Source organism: Halichoeres trimaculatus, unplaced genomic scaffold (genome assembly GCF_033239565.1).
Source record: "Halichoeres trimaculatus isolate MK-OKI-2021-1 unplaced genomic scaffold, fHalTri1.1 fHalTri1_scaffold_22, whole genome shotgun sequence".
Taxonomy (NCBI): domain Eukaryota; kingdom Metazoa; phylum Chordata; class Actinopteri; order Labriformes; family Labridae; genus Halichoeres; species Halichoeres trimaculatus.
The window spans coordinates 23,264,608-23,281,190 of NW_027437200.1; the positions used below are offsets into that span (position 1 = coordinate 23,264,608).

The window sequence follows — 16,583 nt, forward strand, 5'->3', positions numbered from 1 at the left end:
CTCCTGGCGCAGATATAAACAGACGACTTCGTCTTCCTCTTGTCCTGGTGGTTGCAAGTGCTGCATTTGACACCATTGACCATCACATCCTGTTACACAGGCTTGAATACTTAATTGGCATTAAAGGAAGAGCATCAGGTTGTTTCAAATCCTTTTTATCAGATCGCTCTTTGTTAACCTTCTTTATGCTTCCTCCTTTAACAAAACCAGGAACACTCCGGAAAAACTCAACTCTTTGCAGATGACGCTCAGTTATACCTATGAATCAGCCAATCAGCTGGCTGGAGTAACAGCACCAGGAGCTGGATGACCTACCTCGGCCCAGAGCTGCATGCAGACATGTCTGACCTCTGTCAGGAAGAGAGTGCACAGCTCTGTGCAGCAGAACTTTCCGGACATGCTCGTGCTTGATTATCATTTCAGTGACATGTTTTGTGGAGACGTACACCTGTCCGCAGGTAGACTTCCTACATCTGTGACATCAGAGGGAGGACATGATGTCACTTTGAGGAAATGACCTCAGATTCAACATGTAAGATGGTACACACACACACACACACACGCGCGCGCACACACACACGCTCAGTGAGTTATCCTCTCATTACTGTCTCTAACCTGAAGCCAAACTTCTTCCTGAACTCTAAACAAGATTACACTAAATCCTCCCCATGTGTGTTTGTGTAACTGTGCCTGTGTGAGTGTGTGTGTGTGAGTGTGTGTGAGTGTGTGTGTCTCTCTTGTCCAACCTAGCATCAGCACTTTCTGCAGCTCATCGTTCGCCTGCTGCTCTGACGGATTTTTTATTTTATGGAGAGAAACTGAAGGATTCTGATTGGACGGATGAACGTCTGAGTCGAAGGTAAATGCTCTCAGTGTGTGTGTGTGTGAATAAGTGTGTGTGTGTGATAGTTTGAAAGCATAGATGGGTCAGTTTGGTAAGGGTTGTCATGACAGACGGTTCCTTTGCGTGCTGAGATGTGATGCAATCAGCGCCTGATTGGAAACTTCAGAAACATAAATAAAATCATTGCATGTGATAGAAAACAGCAGCAGGGTCTGAGTCCCGTCTTTAAAATCAAAGAGTTTGATTTGTGTTTGCAGTGGCAGTGAAGGAAGTCATAGCATGAGAGCCAACAGTGATTAACTTCTTCCATCTCAAACCAGAAACACTTCCTCTGACTGACAGGACGCACCTTTAATTACACGGACTGCTCCTTTAATCGTTTCTTCAGTTTTTAATCTTCTTTGTGATTAGTTAAGGCTCTATTTCAGTAAAACTGCTGAAGCTTTTAGATAAAAGTTGCATAAAGCTGCAGATGTGTTGTGTTTTTAGAGGCAGTTTGCTGATCTGAAGCTCTAGAAGTCGGAGAATGTTCCAGAAAACGAGCAAACAGATGTTTGAGCGTCAGAAACAACAGGTTTTGATTTATGACATGAACGCCGCTCTGTTATAAAACCATCCATGAGACGCGGGAGGATTACCACCTGACCCCGCGATACACTCTTTATCATCCGCGCTCAACACAGCCTCTGATTGGTGCAAAGTTTGTAACGCAGGCTCTGATTGGACAGCGAGGCGTCCGGAAGGAGCCGAGTCTCCATGGAGAGAAGTTTGAGGTCATTAAATCAGAGAGAGACGAGCACAGCTGATTTAAAGACACAGTGAGCTCTTTGAGGTTATAGATAACGAATAAAAGGGCGAGGAGTGAGAGGAGGCAGCTGATTGGTCGATTTTAGATTTATGGATTTTACGTTTTTTATATTTGATAACATGTTTTAATTTTTGTTTTCATCTGACTGTTGTCATTTATTTTTAATGAGTCAAAGTTAAAATGTGAAAAGTTCAATTCTGTACCTAAACAAAGTCCAGACACTAGGCCGTACAGTCCTTTCTGGACTAAGGTCTGTTGGTTCCTGTGTTCCTTTATCGTCACACTCAGTTTCCTGTTCCAGACAGGAAACTGGAACAGGGTTTTTACAACAACATGGTCCAGTTGTTGAAAAACCCAAACTAAACTGCTCAATGGCGCTAAATTCCCCTTCTGAGCCAAATCGTGTTAAGGTGCCCTCTTGGGTTCCAAAACCCACCCTTTAAGGTGCCGTAGGCAGGATTACCCAGGTAAGATGGCGTTTTGAAAACCAGCACAGCCCCCTCCCGTCCTGTGTTCTCTGACATCACGCCCTTACGCAAGTTAAGCCCCTCCCCCAAAAACGCAATCGAAACACTCTGCTCTTCAAAACACTCCTCTTCTTCGTGCTGTCCTCGTTTAACTCCTTGGTGTTTGGTGTTCAGGTAAATATGCGAGCCAGGACTTCCTCATTGACGAGAATGAAAAGCTTTACAACCAATCGCAATGAAGGACGAAGCACCGCCCCTCAACCAATCAGGTAGAGCCTCAGGGGCTCTTCTGATTGGTCAAAGATACCTGGAGCGGTCGAGAATCCTTGTCAGTTCATAACAGAGACAGATGGAAATGCTACGACCTTGCGGTAGTGCAATCAACCAACACTCATAAAGGGTTATCAATGGATACTCTAACATTTAATCAAAAGAAAACACAAAAAAATTAGCATTGACGAGCTAAACCCTGCCTACAGCACCTTTAAGTGCCCTCATTGGGAGCCAAATGGCGCTAAAGTTCCCTCTTGGCTTCCAAACATACTCTCCAACCTTGAGACCTCAGAATTCGGTAGATCGTCATATACAAACAAAACAAGAACAATGAAATACTTAAATTTCACAGAGTTCATTTATTGGACAAAGAAAATAACAGTAACACAGCAACACAGTAAAGTCACATTGCAAATGTAATAGCTGTCCACAGTATCCATGCAAAAGATGGTGAATAAAAAAATGTCTTGATTAAATAAATAAATCAATAAAGTAAAAAAAAGGCATACATTGCATAGATTGGTGGTTAATCTATGCAATGTATGCTCAATAAATAAAAATACAAACAAAAAAGGCACACAATGCATGGATTTACCACCAATCTATGCATATCCCGTCCCCTTCGCACTGTCCCGGATATACGGGACAGATGAGGTATCGGTAAAAATCGGTAGAAATCCGGGAGTAATATGACACCAGGAGAAAATCAGGAAGGGGTGATGAAAAACAGGAATCTCCCGGCCAAGACGGGAGCATTGGAAGGTGTGCTTCCAAATCCCAGACCATGGTGCCCACTTTGGGGGCAAAAGGTGCGGTAAAGTGCCCTTTTCGGTGTCGCTCTCTCTGCCTTTTTTCTGTAATCTGGAATAGTCTGGAACTGACCTTTTCCCCCCCTCTCTTCTCCCAGTGTTGTTTTTTCATATCTATTGCAAAGGGGGCGCTGGGTAGCTGGCGGCTCCTAGGTTTATCCCATTTCTGTGTTTCCCCATGTCTGTTTTCTTAAATGTCTTGAAAGGAATCTGAATCAGGTCTACGACACTTTACTTTGTCTCTCTTGCTGTGTTTTGTGTTTTTTTGAAACATCTCTGTTGTGAAAACAAATCCACAGGAAACTTAAAGGTTTGTTGTTGAAAATGCCGTGCAGGCTTCAAACTTTATTTTTTTTCACCCTAACAGTAAAAACTGTTGGTAGAAATAATGTTGTAGCATTAGCATTAGCATTAGCCCCAAACTTGGCGAATTAACTTTAAAAAACAAGCATAGTCCCTTTTCCCACCATCTAAACCCTTTTCATCACTGTTGATAAAGTTGACATCAGAAGGTCCCGCCCCTTCTTGATCCTGATTGGTCGGTCATTAAGACGGCATATCACTGAGTGTGGTGGTGTTCTGAAAATTGAAATTTTTTCAACAACTTCAAAAACATCCAGACCAGTGACTGAGGCTGCTCTTCTTCTCTGTGTATGGATGCGTTGTATACCGCCACCTACTGTTCAGGAGATCAATATGTTCTTTTGCATCTCTGAGTTAAAGGGACAGTTTATCAGAGCTGGTAGAAAGGGAAAATAATCTTCATAAGAATATCTGCGAAGGATAGGGCAAGTCTTCTTTCACGGAAGCTGCCATCTTGGACAGCCGTGTTTCTACGGTAGCTCAGAGCAGACAAACTAGTAACACACACATTAGAAGTTGTTATGTCAGAGAAGTTTTACTGATATTTCTTTTTAAAGGTTAAAACTTTACAAACAGAGGACAATTTTTATCGTTACTGGTAGGAGCTTTTTGTCCTCAGAGGTCACCGTAGCTTCCTTGACAGGAGTAATGAGTAATATCGTTAAGTATTTCTGTTTCTTTTAAAGTTCCTGTAGAATCACAGGGTTTAGCTGAAGTTCATGAACCGTTGTCCTGGTAACGCTGCGACCTGCTCTGTGAGGGTCAAACATCAAGCGTCTTCCCCCGCTGTTGCAGCATTGAAAACATAATGGAGAAGATTTCCTGACGTGTCTCAGTATCTCCGCTCCGACCCTTCACGGACCTCAGAGACCGGGACCAAACCATCAGATCCAGACCTGGTCCTGGTTTATGTTGTTACTCAATCGCTATTAGCTTAGCACTTTAAGCGTGCGCCCCATGTACAGACGTGATATCAACCCACTGTTTCGACCCTTTGTTGTGTCTTCCCCACTCTCTACCTCCCACATTTCCTGCCTTTCTGCTGCCATCCTTTCAAAATAAAAGCAGAAATGAACAATCGTACAACCAGAAAAAAAAATCGTGATTATAATCGATTGATTATGTTGATTAGAAAAAAAACAGACATTAAATAACAATCAAATGAAAGAAAGGAGAGGATATTTATTCTTCAGTCTGGTGGGAAGAAGTTTGACCTGGTTTCAAATCAGCCAATCACAGAGCAGCAGCTTGTCCTGAGAAATCAAATTTACAGCTTTCAGGCGTGTGTGTGTGTGTGTGTGAGTGTGTGTGTGGTTTACTGTGATTGGATTAAAGTTGTCACCTGAACCTCCCGTCTCTGATTTCACCTTCAAACAGTTTGAAGATGAGGTGTGACAGAGACGAGGAGGAAGTCCGGTCAGATCCATCAGAGTCAGGGGGGAACTCAGGGAAGCCATGTTGGAAAATAAAGGAGCAGATTTTATAAACCAGCAGCTCAAAAGATGAGTCAGCGGAAAAAAAAACAGGAGGGATGGGTTAAACCTGAGAGACATAAAACCTCGGAAATCTCTGAATTAGGGCAGATACAGAAAAAAAAAGCAGTTTGGTTTATTGAAAGATTGATTTACATTTTCTGAAAGCAGGAAGTTGATTATCGACCAGACAGACGTGATGGTTATTTACTCTGACAGACACCTGGAGTTTGTGGAGTTCCTCTGTTGTCCTCTCTAAACTTAAAGAGGGGGTATTCTGCTTTCCCGTACTTTAATCATGTGTAGCAGAAGTACCAACAGTGGATGTTCAGACTGAGCATGTGCAGATTTTCAAACTTTAACATATTCATATGTTGTAAAAATCCTCAAATCTGTCTGTAAACTGATCAAAATGCTCTGTTCAAAAACAAAAGAAGAAAAAAAAACATGGCGCGAGACTTTCACAAAGCACTTCCTGAAATAATGATGTCATTGTGTAAGGGTCTACAACCTGGTTCATGACACTTTTAAAGGAATGGACCTCAAACACAAAGGTCTGCCTCACACAGGCCTTCAAAAAGCCAGCCAATCAGAAGAAAGGGGGTTTGTGGAGCTGGGAGCCTTAAAGAGGCAGTGTTGTCTGAGCTGTAAGTAGGCCTGTCACAATGACAAATTTTGCTTGATGATAATTTTCCAAAATATTATTGTCAGTATTATTTTGATTTCTTTTTTCATTTTTTCATTGATGTAATTATGATAAATGGGATAATAAAGTGAGTACACCATATCAAAAGCAAGAAACTTTAATTTTTTAAGAGTATTTAACTGTTATTAAAAGGTCAGGATCTTTTAAATAAAATAAATTAAACAAAAAATAAAATAAATTTAACAAACAAAGAGAAAAAAAAGTGCAATGAAAATGAAATGGACTCTCTTTTAGAAAAAAATACATGTCAATGAAAATAATTAATACTAATCAAAAACAATAAAACATAGACCCTGTCTCTAAAGAAAAAACAAATTAAAAAAAAAAACAAAACAACAACAATAAAAACTGTAGCCTGAATAAAAGGGAGTTTATACAGTTCCTGAATTGTTTGTAACATGTACTTTTTCCCAGTCAATCCGTACTGCCTGTCAAACATTTTGAACATTTCTGGCTTTAACCGTATTGAAGGGCTGCGTTTCTTTAGCAATGTATCTGTCTTTGAGCGCCACCATGTGGCACTTTTATTTCTATTTACTTTGCCGACCAAAAGCCTCAGTAAGAGCGGATTGTCAAAGAACAAGGCTCCGCTGCACCTCCCCTTCTTCTTCTTCTTCGTCGCCACTATTTTCAAACAAATGCGACATATCAGCTCGTTGGTGTTCATGAGCTCACACTTTGTTCATTCTGATAAAAACTAAATATTCCCACACTGGGACTGTGGCAGGCGGCTTAAGAACCGTATCTTTGGTGCCATCACTCATATTAGCGTGTGTTTCCTCCTTACCCCTCTGGACGCTCGCTTCAGCTCTCAACGTGTGTACGCGCCAGCAGCCCCATCTTCACCCCAAAGATCGCATTTTTGACAGATGCTCACTCTGCTATAAATCAGCTAAATCCGCTATAGAACCTATGCACCCCGATGTTAGGAAAGACAGACGTAGTGAGCCATCTTCTCATTCAGCCTCTTTGGTCCAAAGAGAGGAGGAAAACAAACATGCATGTGTCAGTTTATCCAGGCTGGCAAACTTACCGAGGACGTTTTTATTTATTGTTCAGTTAATTGATTTATTGATTTATTGATTATTGATTATTGACCATGAGGGACCAGGTGGTGGGGGGGCAGTATCAGTGCTGTCAACACCTGGATGTGATGAAGGTGAGGATGCTGTTTCGTCAGGCCAAGTGCTTCCAGCCGGGTGTAGCATCCTGTGTTTACTCCAGATTAAACCCAGTGTGTGTGTGAGTGTGTGTGTGAGTGTGTGTGTGTGTGTGTATCATCAAGGTGAGATTATCTGCCCACTCCACACCTGAACAGGTTCCTGTGTGGGTTTGAAGCCGAGATCGATGACTCATGTGTTTGTTTTGTTTCCTCTCACTGTTCGTCCTCTGCTCTGATAATCCCTGGAGCCTCATTGGTCAGCACAGCTGTCAGTCATGATGTCACATCCTGTTTTTTTTAAGTCATCAAATTCAAATTGAACTTTATATAAAACAAGCACTTTGACACAACTCAGCATGATTACTAACTAGTGGCAATTTCTGCTCGTATTGAGGAGGCGGGGCTTATCGCCTCTACCTCAAACAGTCAGCAGGGGGAGCTTTAAAGATTTATACTTCATGAAGTCTTTGATGACAGACTGAAACTGGTGTTACACTTATTACAGGTGTGTTAGTTTGAGGTGTTACATCATTATGTTCATTATTGATGCTTTGGTTTCACCGTTCAGGGTTATGATGTCACCGGCTGGGGGCGGGGCTCAGGCAGACTCTGTCCTCTCTCCCTCCTGGCTTGTCTTAAGAGCGTTAGCATTGTTCCTATACTTAGCGCTCTTAGCTCTCTTTAGCATTAGCTAATGGGGTCAGTCAGCATTAACATGTGGGGATTTGGAGGTCAGAGGTCAAACTGAGCAGCAGAGGTCAATTTGTTTGATCGGTCACACCGGACGAGTCATGGAGGAAGAGATGCAGACGGAGAGGAAGGGAAAGAGAAAGTGAAATCATTTAAAAAAAAATAATTATGAAGGTCTTTAAGTGAAGGTGATGCTGTATTTTTATCCCTGACAGCTTTGAACTGAACATGACTACATCTTCTTAAAGAGACAGACACGCGTCATTATCATATGACTTTACATTGTTTACAACATGTTTTATGTGTCAGCCTTGAAACCTGAGAGCCAAAGATAACGACTGTGTTCAGTCCTAAAGCAGCTAAAAATAAGCTCAAGCTGATCCCAACACGGCTAAAAATAAACCTCCAAACAGCTGTTTCTGCTCGTCTCACTGGACATGAACGCTCATTATTATCACTCTGCTCCTCTTTAAAAGAAAACTGATTAATTTCACTTCATTAACTGGGTACAGAGTGAATTTAAAGGCACAGCGTGTGTAATATTTAAAGCTACAGTGAGCAGCATTATTATGGTTATAATAATTAAAGGTACAGTGTGTACGTTTCTTTAAGGGACGGGGGAAATTTCTTAAAGCTACAGTGTGTCAAATTTACAGATGTAGCCTATGGTATTTCAAGGTTTAGTTTGTCACATTTAAAAAATTCAGAGAACATTATTTCTTGGTACATTATGTGTATTTAAAGACACAATATTTTGTTTTTAAAGGTACAGTTCGCAGTTTTTAATGATACACTGTGTAGTGTCTAAAAAGAAGAGATGTGCAGCAATTTAAGCAAGCAATTGGGTAAATTGCAAAATTAAACTTTTAATGTTTAATATTTAAAGGCAAAGTGTGTAGTTTTTAAAGGTACAGTGTGTAATTCATTGTCTGTAATGTTGACTATTTTTTGTTTTTGTCTTATTTTTTATTTCAATTCAACAATACATACACCAATAGCAGTTTTTTTTTTGTTAACAGCTGTAACTATATATGTACAACTTTTATAAGCACAAAAATTAAAAAAAAGGGAAGATATATCAAAAAATAAATAATTGAATAAAAATAAAATACAGAAAAATAAATTACTAAAAGAACCCAGCAACTCAACTCTATTCTAGGATAAGAAAGGAGAGAAGGAATAGAAATGAGATAAGTAACGATAAAGGGAGGTAGGAATCAGGGAGGAAATAATGCTAACTGTTTTGTTTGTGGTGCGTTCAGGGTCCCATCCGTTACTGAATGTGTTTTTATTTTTTAAGAAAGAACCTTTATTAAAGTTTTATTGTTCCTTATACTTTTCGTTATGGTAACTTATGTCTTTATTTTTAACAACCAGGTCACCAGAATGCAGCTTCCTAGTTGGTGGCTAGGCACATCTCTGTGGCTGCTATGCACCCCAGAGGTCTGGACCGCCACTTTCAAGCTGGCTCTGATTGGTCCCTGGTCATGTGACCCCTTGTTTTCCCGAGCGATGCCAACTGCTGCGGCTAACCTGGCTTTGTCGCGGTTACGCAGCGACAAAGGTCTAAGCAGAGGATACTGGTACGATGTCAAGCTACTAGAGGAAGATTGTACCGTCTCCAAAGGTTGGTCGGCCAATCAGCAAACAGGAAGTTAATCAGTGATAGTAGAGAAGAAAGAAGAGTATGACCTAAAGTTCATGATGTTTTTCTTCTTTAGCTTTGACAGAACTGGGTGACATGGAGGGCTACGGCCACGCCTACATCGGACCCTTTAACCCCGCCCTTTGTCACGCTGCTGCCTTACTGGCCCAGCATTGGGAGGTGGGGCTGGCGTCCCCCGGCTGTCTCGATGCTAATCAGCCGAACCTCCCTCCCATCACTCCTCCCAGCAAAGTCCTGTTCACGGTGCTCAGGTTCTTCCGCTGGGCGCACGTTGCCGTCATCTCAGGTGAGTGGTGTGGACAATAAAGGATGACGTCACTAAAAAAGGCTAATACGCTAATATTTTGGTTTTAACTTTGCCCGGCTCTTCCTGTTTGGTCACCAGCTCCGTCCGACCTATGGGAGAGCACCGGACAGGAAGTGGCCTCAGCACTAAGAGCTCAGGGACTGCCGATTGGCCCGGTGGTCACAATGGAATCAAAGAGGAATGGTGGACCTCGTGAGGCGCTCAGAGAAATCCGAGAGGCAGACAGGGTCAAAGGTCAGAGCTTGTGATGTTTAAAAGTTAGAAAAAGAAAGGACGTCAATCCTGAAAGTTACAGTTCATTCTTAAAATGTGAACAATTTTATTTTCTACCCAGTCGTGATCATGTGTATGACCTCCGTCCTGGTTGGTGGAGAGGACCAGCGAGAGCTCCTATTGGCTGCCCTGGACATGGGGATGGTTTCTGCTGGTTACATTTTCATTCCCTACGACGCTCTGCTGTACGCCATGCCATACCAGGTGATTAATCACTGCGGTACTAAACTGTTCAACCAATAGCTGCTTTTCATTAAATTAATCGATAATGTAGTTCCACCTGTGACCTCAGGGGGCGCTGCTCCTATGTGAACACCTGAAACGTATTAATCATAGGAATCAAAAAAGTTTTATTCCCTTATGATGGGAAACTTGTTTAGAAAGAAATCTGAGGCACTGTAAGATAATAGCTGTAGTTCCCTGAGTCTCCACTAGAGGTTGTCCCTTAAAGTAAGCCAGTCCCCACAGAGCCCCATGTTTAAATCTCCTTTTCAGAAACTAGTAGGTTTTGTTGCTAAAAGCACGTTCATGTTTTCTAGAGCTTCTGTATCTGATGTTTCCAAAGTTACGCAAACAGGAAGCCCTCCTTCAAAATAAAGCGGCTGATCCCCTTTCTGTCCAATCAGGACACAGTATTCCCTCAGCTGACCAACAGCACAAAGCTCCGTCACGCCTACAGCGCTGTCATGACCATCACCATGGCGTCTGATGAAAATTTCTACGAGGCTTTCCGTCAAGCTCAAATAAGCCGTGAGATCCGCTCGGCTGTGTCCGCCACAGAGGTAACACACATCACTTCCTGTCACCAAAATACACACTCAATAAGAGATGACTGATTATCCTGGATGTGTCGATGATGTTTGGATACTGTCACTGGGTTTCGTGTGCAGGTGTCTCCGGTGTTTGGGACCATCTTCAACATGGTGTACTTTGTTGCAAAGGCAGTGGAGGAGCGTCGCCAGGCAGGGGGCGGGCACTGGGTGACGGGAAATCAGCTCCTCTACTCAGACGGGGGTTTCGACTTTCAGGGTTTCAACCAGGTCAGGAACTTTTAGAAATTGAACAAATTCATATCATGACAGTCGAGGTGTCGGCGTCAGTGTTATCCTGTTTTTTATCTAGATGTTGTACGGAGGGAAGGAGGGGCGGGGCCTCCAGGCCAGGTACGTGGTTTTGGACAGCAGTGGCGACCGGCTCGTACCGACTCACTCTCTTGCACCAACACACACGGACGGGACAATTGGAGGTCTGAGGAGGCTGGGTCACTCCTTCAACTTCCCTGGAGGGTCACCCCCCACATCCAGCTTCTGTTGGTTCAATCCGGACGAGGCTTGCAATGGTGGTGCGTTCACTGACCCTCTGAAAGAGGGGAACTTTAGAGCAGAATCAATCTGTATTCACAGATCCTCAGAGTAGGAACTCTGAATGTTAAAACGAGTTTATCTTCTGCAGGTTTGGACTCAACGACAATATTCTTCTTCTTCTTGTTACTCTGCGCTCTGGCTGGATTTTTACTCTACTGGATCAAGTAAACACATTCTTCAAGCTACACATTGATAAGTTTGAACCTGATCAGAACATCTCAAACATTGTTATGTTGTGTTTGTATCTGTACAGAAAGTACAAGAGATCTGTGAACATCACCAAACTGATCCTGACACTTGATGACATCGTCTTCATCGACACACAAGTCAGCAGGAAGGTGAGGACCTGTACCCTTAAACTAATACATGTACTTTGTCCCGTCTGAACGGGAACTGGTAAAAGTTGGGCTTTCTCTTGATCCTGATATTGGCGCTAAATCTACAATCAAGTGTCACTTGAAATGTTATGATTTTCATTGCTGATTCTGTGAAAGTTACCAATTAATTTGTTGTCTTTGCAGAAACTGAACGATGAGTCGATCATGAGAAGTCTCCTGGAAATCAAAACTCCATTTCGATCGATCGCTCGAAGTTACATCCTGACGACACCTGAGAGCTCCAACATCGGAATACTGGAGGTAAACCTGTAATCACATCATAACTGTGCCTGTCAATCCACCTCTACCTTCTCTGTTTTCTGACGTACTCTCCTGTGCTCTGATTGGTTGTGTCGTTGCTAGGGCGACTGGGTTTGGCTGAAGAAGATCCCCGTAGAAAAGACGTTAGCATCCGTCAAACAAAGCACCCAGAATCTGTTCAGCCAGGTAGGGCATCCAGTTAATGAACCTGAAGAGAAAATGAAAGTCAAAGATGCATTTGTCTAAAGTTTGACTGACTGTTGATCTACTTCCTGTTCAGCTGAGGGACATGAGACACGAGAACCTGAACTTGTACCTGGGTATGTTCCTGGACTCTGGGATCTTTGCTCTGGTGGTTGAACACTGTCCCAGAGGAAGTCTGGCAGACCTGTTAGCCGACGGGAACATGAGGCTGGACTGGATGTTTAAGAGCTCTCTGCTCATGGACCTCATCAAGGTACAAAACCACCTGATCCGCAACCACTCATGCATCCTCTATTTCCTGATTCTGAAAACAGTTTCCGGTTTGTTCCAGGGGATGAAGTACCTCCACCTGAGAGGTTTGAGCCACGGTCGTCTGAAGTCCACAAACTGTTTGGTGGACGGACGTTTTGTTCTGAAAATCACAGACTACGGTCTCCCCATGATACTTCACTCCCAGGACATCGAGATCACCGACGACCCACAAGGTGAGAAGGAAACTGAAGGTCTGACCATGTGACCACCTGTCCGTCTACCTGTCTGCCTCTCACCTCACCTGTCTGTCCCTCAGAGCTGCTGTGGACTGCTCCGGAGCTCTTGAGGACGCCGCTTCGAGGAGGAACTTTCTCAGGAGACGTCTTCAGTTTCGCCATCATCATCCAGGAAGTGATCACTCGCACACTACCGTACTCCATGATGGATATGCCCGCACATGGTGAGACAGGACCCTGTCTGGCTACCTGTCTGTCTTCCTGGCTGTCTATCTGATGACCTGTCTGTCTTTCAGAGATCATTGAGCGTCTGAAGCAGCCCCCTCCCATGTGCAGACCAATGGTTTCAGTGGACGAAGCTCCTGCCGAGTGTGTCAGCCTGATGAACGACTGCTGGAATGAAGATCCGATAAAGAGGCCGAACTTTGACGAAGTTTTCAAACAGGTGAGTCTGAATCAGGCATTTGTCTTATTTTTACAGTTTCATCGATTTATATACTGAGTCATGTTTTAGATCGCTTTAGTCAACTTGTTCTGGTTTGCGTTTTCAGTTTCGGGGCATTAACCGCGGAAAGAGGGCGAACATCATCGACTCCATGCTGCGGATGTTGGAGCAGTACAGCTCCAACCTGGAGGATCTGATCAGGGAGCGGACGGACGAGCTGGAGGTGGAAAGGAACAAGACGGAGAAGCTGGTCGGACAGCTGCTGCCAAAGTAACGTCTCACTCCAACTCTAAACCAAACAGTGACTTTATCACCTTACATTTTCTCACATCCTCACCAGTTTTTTGTTTTCATTTTGTGTGTCAGGTCTGTGGCTCAGGCTCTGAAGAAGGGGAAGCCGGTCCAGCCTGAGCATTACTCAGACTGCACTCTGTACTTTAGTGACATCGTGGGATTCACCACCATTTCTGCCCTCAGTGAACCCATCGAGGTAGAATCAGCTGATTGTACTTAAACAATAATCTGAAACATCATTGTTTCTGAAGCTGTGTGTATCTGTCTGTGTGTAGGTGGTCGACCTGCTCAACGACCTGTACACCATGTTCGACGCCATCATTGCTCTCCATGATGTGTACAAGGTGAGATACACATCACCAAGGACATACAACTTAAGGTGTCAGATTATACAGTGAAGGTGACCCTGAGCCCGCTGTGACAGCCTCTGGATTTCTTTCCAGGTAGAGACGATCGGCGACGCCTACATGGTGGCTTCAGGTGTTCCAAATAGGAACGGGAACAAACATGCCGGTGAGGTGGCCAACATGTCTCTGGACATCCTGCACTCCATCGCAGCGTTCAAGATCCGACACATGCCAGAAATCAAAGTCAAGATACGCATCGGCCTGCACTCAGGTATACCAGTCTACAACCTGTCCATAGCCTGTCTATAACCTGTCTATAACAAGTCTATAACCAGACTATAACAATTCTATAACAATCATACAACCAGTCTATGACCACTATATAACCTGTCCATAACCAGTCTATAACAAGTCTATAACAAATCCATAACAACTCTAAAACAACTTTATAACAACTGTGTAACCATTCTATAACAACTCTAAAACCAGTCTATACAAGTATATAACCAATCTATAACCATTCTATTACCTTTCCATAACGTGTCCATACCCAGTCTATAACAACTCTATAACAACTCTGTAACAACTCTTTAACAGCTGTAAAACCAGTCTATAACAAGTGTATTATCATTCTATACCAAGACTATAACAAGTCTATAACCAGTCCATGACAACTCTGTAACTAGTCTATTACAACTCTAAAACCAGTCTAAACAAGTATATAACCAGTCTATAACCATTCTAATACCTTTCCATAACCGGTCTATAACCAGTCTATAACAACTCTATAACAAGTCTAAAACAAGTCAATGACAAGTCTATAACCTGTCTATAACAAGTCTATAACGGCTCTAAAACCAGTCTATAGCAACTCTAAAACCAGTCTATAACAAGTATATAACCAGTCTAAAACCAGTTTATATCAAGTCCGAAACAAGTCTGTTACAAGTCTATAACCAGTCTAAAACCTGTGTATAACCTATCTGTAACAAGTCTATAACCAGCTGAAGCTTGTCTCCATAAATCCCCTCTCTTTAAAACCTGTCTGCAGGTCCAGTGGTTGCAGGAGTGGTCGGGTTGACGATGCCCAGGTATTGTCTGTTTGGTGACACGGTGACCACAGCGTCTCACATGGAAGCCACTGGTCTGCGTAAGTAGAACTCAGTTCAGTCTACACCACTCTGGTCTTCCCCAAAGACTGTACCTTTTTTATGGTTTGTTCTGGAAAGTCCCTGCCTGTCCACAGGCATGAGTGGAATATCACAGCCTGAGGCAGGGAGAGCACATTCCTCCTCCTCTCATAAGCATTAATGGAAAGCCAAGGCAGGAGGAACACACCTCACTTCTCTTTCAAAAGCAATTTGAAAAGGCAATGTGGGGAGAGCACACTCCCCCAAATTTCACAAGTGTTTCAAAAAAGCTAAGGCAGGGAGAGCAGCAGCAAAGACCTTTCTTTAGCTGTGGTTTTGTCAGAGGAACACTGAGGATCTTGGGTTGTGTCATACTGTGATGTTTCATGTGATGTTGTGTTTGTTGTGTCCAGCCTACAGGATCCACATCAGTCTGAACACGGTGAAGGTCCTGACTAGTCTCAAAGTGGGGTACCATATAGACACCAGGAAGGCACAGGTACGCTTACCTGCTGGGACACGCTGTAACAAATAAACATGTTGAATATTTTTCAGATGATTTGTGTTTCCATCACTATAACAGGAAGTCCCTAATTAAGCCTTTCACAATATGATAATCAGTGACACCTCTTTATAAAGGACTCTGAGTGATCTCCAGGTGATCAGCTGACTGGTTCATCTCTGTGAGCTAATGAAAGGTGTGTGTCTGCAGGTGAAGGGCACCATGGACACCTACTGGCTGATGGGTCGAGAGGGATTCAATAAACCACTTCCTGTTCCTCCGGACATCAAAGGAGGGTAAATAACTTAAAAAATAAAAAAAATTGAGATGTCAGAAAACATCCATCAATTTAACTTAAGTAATTTTAATGGCCTGAAAGTGAAACCTGTCTCTCTGTCTCACCTGTCTCTCCGTCTCACCTGTCTCTCTGTCTCACCTGTCTGTCTCTCAGGGCCAGTAATCACGGGATCAGTCTAGATGAGATTCCACTTGAAAGAAGACAAAAGTTTCTGGACCGACAGAAAAAGTTAAAGAAATGATGCCAACGGACAAACATACACACACATGTTCACACACCCACACACACAAGCATCCAAATACACACACAGACGTACACACACTACCTCAAGGACTGTGCTTTAAAGGACATTAATCAGCTGTGGAGAAAGTTTCAGCCAAGGACAAAACAAACGAGTGAAATCTAAACGGGACGACAGTCACATCGATGGAGATTTCTACTTCCTGTTTGTAGCTGGAGGATGCTCGACTGTGATTGGTCGGTAACATACCTTTATCTTATTAATATGCAACCAGTCAATTTCTGTGCCTCATATGGTCTATGATTCATTACAGTGTAGAAAGTACTGTAGACTTAAGTAATAACTCAGCGAAGCTATCGTGAGATTTAATGCAAATGAACATAAAACACGTGACAGAGCTTGAGTCGGAAATTCTCCCATCGCCATTTTTCAGCTACTGTTACGACACATCAGACTGAAAGTCATCAGTTTGCAGGGTCGCTCTTTAAAACAAAACATCTGTCACATTCCTGTCACAGTTCTGCAGATCTCAGGTTCATGGTTGGGTCATCAAAACTGACAGGATTCAGTGATGCTAATGTTTCCAAATTAAACTTATTTTCAGGAAAAAATTAAAATTTTTTTCCTAAACTGACTCAGTGTTATGCTAATGTTTCAGTAGAGTTTGGATGAGCGGTTTGGGGTTTGTTGTTATCTTCCACCATGTTAGAGATTTAAACTTCTTAACTTATTAAACTGTTAATTTTCTGTTATTCATGTAAAACCATTACAATGCTCTAAAGCTGCCATGTT

The 16,583-nt window shown here is 42.8% G+C and overlaps 1 protein-coding gene across 1 annotated transcript; it reads left to right on the plus strand.

Annotated features, from left to right (window-relative positions):
- Positions 1-812: 812 nt before the first annotated feature.
- On the plus strand, positions 813-16,213 carry LOC141811083 (retinal guanylyl cyclase 2-like). Its single transcript, XM_074698982.1, has 24 exons — positions 813-859; positions 8,972-9,221; positions 9,316-9,546; positions 9,646-9,801; positions 9,902-10,044; positions 10,467-10,622; positions 10,731-10,880; positions 10,963-11,182; positions 11,293-11,368; positions 11,458-11,542; positions 11,726-11,842; positions 11,945-12,028; positions 12,123-12,299; positions 12,378-12,531; positions 12,615-12,758; positions 12,831-12,979; positions 13,086-13,249; positions 13,346-13,469; positions 13,549-13,617; positions 13,717-13,891; positions 14,672-14,770; positions 15,164-15,249; positions 15,439-15,548; positions 15,704-16,213. The coding sequence occupies exons 2-24, from the start codon at positions 8,981-8,983 to the stop codon at positions 15,789-15,791; spliced, it is 3,198 nt and encodes a 1,065-aa protein (XP_074555083.1). The 5' UTR covers positions 813-859; positions 8,972-8,980; the 3' UTR covers positions 15,792-16,213.
- Positions 16,214-16,583: the final 370 nt, after the last annotated feature.

Excerpts from the sequence above, each read along its gene's own strand:
- LOC141811083 (XM_074698982.1), top strand. The coding sequence starts at position 8,981 with ATGCAGCTTCCTAGTTGGTGGCTAGGCACATCTCTGTGGCTGCTATGC. Across the intron at positions 10,623-10,730 it reads CGGCTGTGTCCGCCACAGAG|GTGTCTCCGGTGTTTGGGAC; the intron begins GTAACACACATC and ends TTTCGTGTGCAG. Across the intron at positions 14,771-15,163 it reads CATGGAAGCCACTGGTCTGC|CCTACAGGATCCACATCAGT; the intron begins GTAAGTAGAACT and ends TGTTGTGTCCAG.